The 6,000-nt window shown below is 44.2% G+C and overlaps 1 protein-coding gene across 1 annotated transcript in view; it reads right to left on the reverse strand.

The window, feature by feature from the left end:
• Window positions 1-6,000, reverse strand: part of dpf1 (double PHD fingers 1) — a 39,386-nt gene that overhangs the window by 22,928 nt on the left and 10,458 nt on the right. Inside the window, exons 2-4 of the mRNA XM_078246690.1 lie at window positions 2,609-2,638; window positions 1,926-2,086; window positions 601-708 (exon numbers count right to left, since the gene is read on the reverse strand). Of these exons, the coding sequence (XP_078102816.1) occupies window positions 601-708; window positions 1,926-2,086; window positions 2,609-2,638 (299 nt within the window). The remainder of the gene's footprint in view (window positions 1-600; window positions 709-1,925; window positions 2,087-2,608; window positions 2,639-6,000) is intronic.

Genomic DNA, 6,000 nt, shown 5'->3' on the forward strand with positions numbered 1-6,000 from the left:
GTCTAAAATATCACACAATTTTGTATTGCTTGTGGGAAGTGTCCACAATTTCTCTACAGATGTTTTCTCTTCATATAACCACTTGCTATATAGTGTTTAACTAAAAACTATGAATATACATAAAACTTTTTTTTAAATTGTGATACAAAGACAAAGCTCAGAAATGACACAAAGCCATGAGCCATTAAGTGTTATTTTAAAGGTAGAAGAAAAGTGGAGGTGGGGATATTTTCTGACCTCTTGAATTTAGAGGAGCAAGGTACATCTTAACCCCAGCTCGCTAGTGGGCCAAGTACTACAAAAGCACAATAAGCAGCCAAACATTGCTCAAATCCACAGAACTTCATTTTAAATTCCCAATTTTCAAAAACCACAAATTGCTGAATTTCAGGGAACTACATGTTTTTAAAATAATATAGCTTCAATGATAGCTGCACAAGCAAATACAGAATACACGGCATATGTGATACTGTCAGACGATGTGGAATAAAGATAAGACCTTCCCAGCCTTAATTTACAATTATCAATATGCACCCAGTGGATACACCGATCTCACAATTCCGTCAATGGGAAAAGTTATCAAAATTGCTCCTTAATTACCGATCTTAAACTCGATCGGTACAAGCCGTGGGTCCTCCAGGATGTTTAGCCGTCTCTTCTTTCGCCAGCAGCGAGCAGGATATGTGTACAACTGACCTGGAGCGTGACCTGAAACACAGAGAATACACAGCTCAGTTATAGAACACACTGCCATGATTCTTACATTAAGTAGTGCATGAACAAAAACTGGATTGGATAAATTGATGTCTACATGTAGGCACAGCAGGCAAGTTTGAGCTAAATGCTAACACATTCACATTTACATGTACTGTACAGATGATGGGAATGACATTTGTTTTTCAGGTATTTTCAAATATTTGATCACCAACCAAATTTCATGGAAATTCATCCAATAGGTTGACTCTGAACCACTAATGTCAACCTGCAGGTGGCGCTATAGGGAGAGTCAGATTTTCATCCGCTGGGGACCACGAATGTCTAAACAAAATGTTATCTTAATCCATCTAATAGTCTAGACTGTAGCATAGCTAAGAATATAAATGGCTGTGGTGTAAACAGTTGTCTGTACATGTTGTCTGTGTTTCCAAACCAAAAAAGTTATATTATTTATTTATATGTGTTTTAAATATAAACTACTTTTTGTTGGTTTTGTAAAATAATCAGCCATTAAACAAAGTACCAAATAGAAATAAACCTTACATTTTAAACACATACAGAATGTTAATCAATTCATTTTTCAATTTAATTAATTACTATTCTGTGCAAATCAAGTTATGACTAAAAATTAACTAGCAAACAAAAGAATTGTACTGGCAGACACCAGGCAAAGCCCGACAACCTGAAATCATCATGCAGAAGTGCACACATACACACGCACACGCGCACACACACACACACACACACACACACACACACACACACACACACACACACACACACACAAGTGCATTCTCTCTGGAATAGTTGGTGCCAGCGGCGTATCATTGCCTACAGGGGTGTCTGATTCACTGCCAAAGTACACTGATGTTACAGAGAAAGAAAAAGCGATGAGAAAAACACCCATTGGGGAAAGTATAAAAAAAAGTTCAGGTATGAAAGGTAGGACGCCTGGAAAAGAGGGGGAGGAAATGAGAGAGAGGGTAGAGGAAGGAAAATGAGACGGAAACAAGCAGGGCAGAGGAAGGAAGGAAGCTGCGGGACAAATGACTGGAGAAAATCATTTGTGTAGCACAACAGCTGGTAAACAATGCACACACCGACAAAGAAGAGTGCTCTAAAGAGCTCGTCAAGCTTTAGCAAGCTACTTGCCACTTTATTCAGACAAGGTATCAACACACACACCTCACATACAGAGAGACACACACCTGGTCCGCGGTGGTTCTTCTCCATCCAGATGTAGCAGTTGCTCTGGGCCACGCCGGTCTGGGAGTCCAGGAAGGGGAGACGCATGGAGCGCTCGGCGCACAGACGGGCATTGTAGCTGCGACAGTGTTCAATGGCCTCCTTATAGAACTCCTCACCAAGACTGAGAGAGAATAGAGAGTTGAAGAAGAGGAGGGAGAATAGAAAGAAGGAGGGTGTGAGGGGGTCAAAGGTGAAGGACGAAGATGGAGTACAGTCCAACATTAGCGGGGGAATAGGATGCCAAAACCACGGCATGTTTTTGTGTGTGTTTACATGTTAGTCAAAAGAGGGACTGGTGTCATGGACTGGTTTGTGTGTGTTTGTGTGTGTGTGTGTGTGTGTGTGTGTGTGTGTGTGTGTGTGTGTGTGTGTGTGTGTGTGTGTGTGTGTGTGTGTGTGTGTGCATGTAGGTGCAGTCCTATTAACCTGGGTCACAGCAGATGAGCTGGCAACTACACACTGTAAAAACCACACACAGTCGCACACATGCAGTACAGTAAAACATTTTTCAATGTGAGGACAATGTATGCACTGTATCTTCTCACCTGTACAAGTGTGAGTTTGATTAACATTCAGCGTAATATTCTTCTCTTTGGTCCTCCCTCCCTCCCTATTCCCTCCCATCCCTCAACCCCCATCTTACCTGTTCTTGATGACTGCACCTCCAGATTGCCTGTGGGGAGAAGAGGAAGAAAAAAAATAAAAGATGTGTGGTGAGTCACTCCTCCACTCCACCCTCCCTCCCTCTCCACGTCTCAGTCTTTTACAAAATCTTTTCTGCACTCTCTTGCTCTTGTTTCTCTTTTTTTCAGATGTTTTGTTGTTGTTGCATGTTTAACTTCACACTCTGCCCATCTCTCGCTACAGTTCTTTTTTGGTTAATTCCCATCTTTCTTTCGCACTTCTCTCTCTTCTCTGTGTCTCTCTCCTGTTAATCACTCCTCTCTAGTGTCTTCCTGCTGAGTGCAGACAAGGTCATTTTGCTATACAGACGGTAGATACAGGACAGACAAAAATTCAGCTACACACTGCACAAAGCTACAGTGCTGGCAAACACCAACCTCACAAAAACAGTGCAGTGCAACTAATTTAGCCTTGTCAGACTCTCGATGGACAGTAAAAACAAAGGTCAAAACCGAACAATAATAATACGCCTAGAGAGAGAGAGCGAGAGCTAATACGCCCTCTATGGTAGAGGCAGAGCTGGAGGATGATGGGGGATTGTCGTCAATTTCCCTGGTGGAGGTTGCTGAGGTAGTTAAACAACTCCACAGTGGCAAAGCCCCAGGAAGTGATGAGATCCGTCCAGAAATGCTTAAAGCTCTGGGTGTGGAGGGGTTGTCTTGGTTGACACGCCTCTTCAACATTGCGTGGAAGTCTGGGACGGTGCCTAAGGAGTGGCAGACCGGGGTGGTGGTTCCCCTTTTTAAAAAGGGGGACCAGAGGGTGTGTGCCAATTACAGGGGTATCACACTTCTCAGCCTCCCCGGTAAAGTCTACTCCAAGGTGCTGGAAAGGAGGGTTCGGTCGATAGTCGAATCTCAGGTTGAAGAGGAACAATGCGGATTCCGTCCCTGGTCGTGGAACAACGGACCAGATCTTTACTCTGCAAGGATCCTGGAGGGAGCCTGGGAGTATGCCCAACCAGTCTACATGTGTTTTGTGGATCTGGAGAAGGCGTATGACCGGGTGCCCCGGGAGATACTGTGGGAGGTGCTGCGGGAGTACAGGGTGAGGGGGTCCCTTCTCAGGGCCATCCAATCTCTTTATGACCAAAGCGAGAGCTGTGTCCGGGTTCTCGGCAGTAAGTCGGACTCGTTTCAGGTGAGAGTTGGCCTCCGCCAGGACTGCGCTTTGTCACCAATCCTGTTTGTAGTATTTATGGACAGGATATCGAGGCGTAGTCGGGGTGGAGAGGGGTTGCAGTTCGGTGGGCTGGGGATCTCATCGCTGCTTTTTGCAGATGATGTGGTCCTGATGGCATCATCGGCCTGTGACCTTCAGCTGGATGAGTGTGAAGCGGCTGGGATGAGGATCAGCACCTCTAAATCGGAGGCCATGGTTCTCAGCAGGAAACCGATGGAGTGCCTTCTCCAGGTAGGGAATGAGTCCTTACCCCAAGTGAAGGAGTTCAAGTACCTTGGGGTCTTGTTCGCGAGTGAGGGGACAATGGAGCGGGAGATTGGTCGGAGAATCGGCACAGCAGGTGCGGTATTACATTCAATTTATCGCACCGCTAGACGAAAAGAGAGCTGAGCCAGAAGGCAAAGCTCTCAATCTACCGGTCAGTTTTTGTTCCTACCCTCACCTATGGTCATGAAGGCTGGGTCATGACCGAAAGAACAAGATCCAGGGTACAAGCGGCCGAAATAGGTTTCCTCAGGAGGGTAGCTGGCGTCTCCCTTAGAGATAGGGTGAGAAGCTCAGTTATCCGTGAGGAGCTCGGAGTAGAGCCGCTGCTCCTTTGCGTCGAAAGGAGCCAGTTGAGGTGGTTCGGGCATCTGGTAAGGATGCCCCCTGGGCGCCTCCCTAGGGAGGTGTTCCAGGCACGTCCAGCTGGGAGGAGGCCTCAGGGGAAACCCAGGACTAGGTGGAGGGATTATATCTCTAACCTGGCCTGGGAACGCCTCGGGATCCCCCAGTCGGAGCTGGTTAATGTGGCCCGGGAAAGGGAAGTTTGGGGTCCCCTGCTGGAGCTGCTATCCCCGCGACCCGACCCCGGATAAGCGGATGAAGATGAATGGATGGAAAACCGAACAGCAGAAACAGTGATATTGTCCTTTTTATTCTACACATTCTTTTTCCCTGTCAAAACCTGGTGCCTACATTACCCACAATGCAACTCCACTCCCGACAGTTCTAATGCTACTAGCGGCTAATGTTACCTTGAGCCTCTAGCGGCTCGCCTCAATCACAGATGAGGAGCGTTATACAGAGAGCTGGTAAGCTCACTTCTTTCTAGTCCACCCCCCCCAAATTCTTTTCATTTTCAGCTTGTAGTCTTCAGGCCCAACTGATGCTGACTCAAGTAAAATCACTTGAGGATGTTTATCAGACTTCACACAGATCCCTCTAGAGCCACACAAGGCTTGTTCCAATCTCTAACACCTGTAAACACACTTTGAGTTCCCCATTAAATAGGCTGCACCTATCCCCTGATAAGCCAAAAGCCGAAAAACCATGAACCATAAAGTTGTTGTTAATACTAAAAGTTTCGCTGGAATTTTAGTCTTTTAAAAAACAGGCTATATCTAAAAGAATGTAGCAAACAATGACAGAAAAGAAAATGTATGGTTTACAATTTCAAAATCAAATCAAAACACTTTGTATGCATTATGTGCCAAACCATGTAAAGATTGAATTAAATGTTTTGCAATAATTCAAAATTGCAAACTTGTGCTGATGATGCTGTCATGATGCAAGTAGTCCAGGAGTTAAATAAACTGCCCCAAAACATTTTTCTTTTAGGATTGCATATTAGCACTATCCAGGCTGCTATCTGCACCAAATCTAATCAGTTCCGTCTTGGCCCAAGGCTTAAATTTGTACCAAATTTGTTAAATTGTTTTTGAGATATCTGCTAAGTAACAGACAAAAAGAAAACAAAATCACTGGACTGAAAGCCTCCTTAGCTGAGGTACTTATTGAAATCTGCCACAACAACACACTTTAAAGGTACAAACGGAACCGTCAATAATCCTTTAGTAGAATAAAAGTAAAATTAGGCTTGAATTAAAAAAAAAAGATTATTTACACTTTAATATCCTCAAATTGGATTAAAGCTATTTTTTCAAATAAAGAAAGGTGCTGAAAGAACCTCTTGTAAAAAAAAACTGTCCTGGTTGGAAATAAGGACAGTCCCAGCTGACATTGTTGGGGAGTAACTAGTTACACGTTACATGTAATTTAGAGTGACATGTAACTGTAACACTGTAAGTGACAAGTATATGTAACTTTTTTTGAAACTGTGTAATTTTTCATCTGATGATCATAAATGACCTGTAACAGGAAACGAGATAAGTTAGCTTACAGTAA

Source organism: Sander vitreus, chromosome 3, assembly GCF_031162955.1.
Source record: "Sander vitreus isolate 19-12246 chromosome 3, sanVit1, whole genome shotgun sequence".
In the NCBI taxonomy this organism is placed as follows: Eukaryota; Metazoa; Chordata; class Actinopteri; order Perciformes; family Percidae; genus Sander; species Sander vitreus.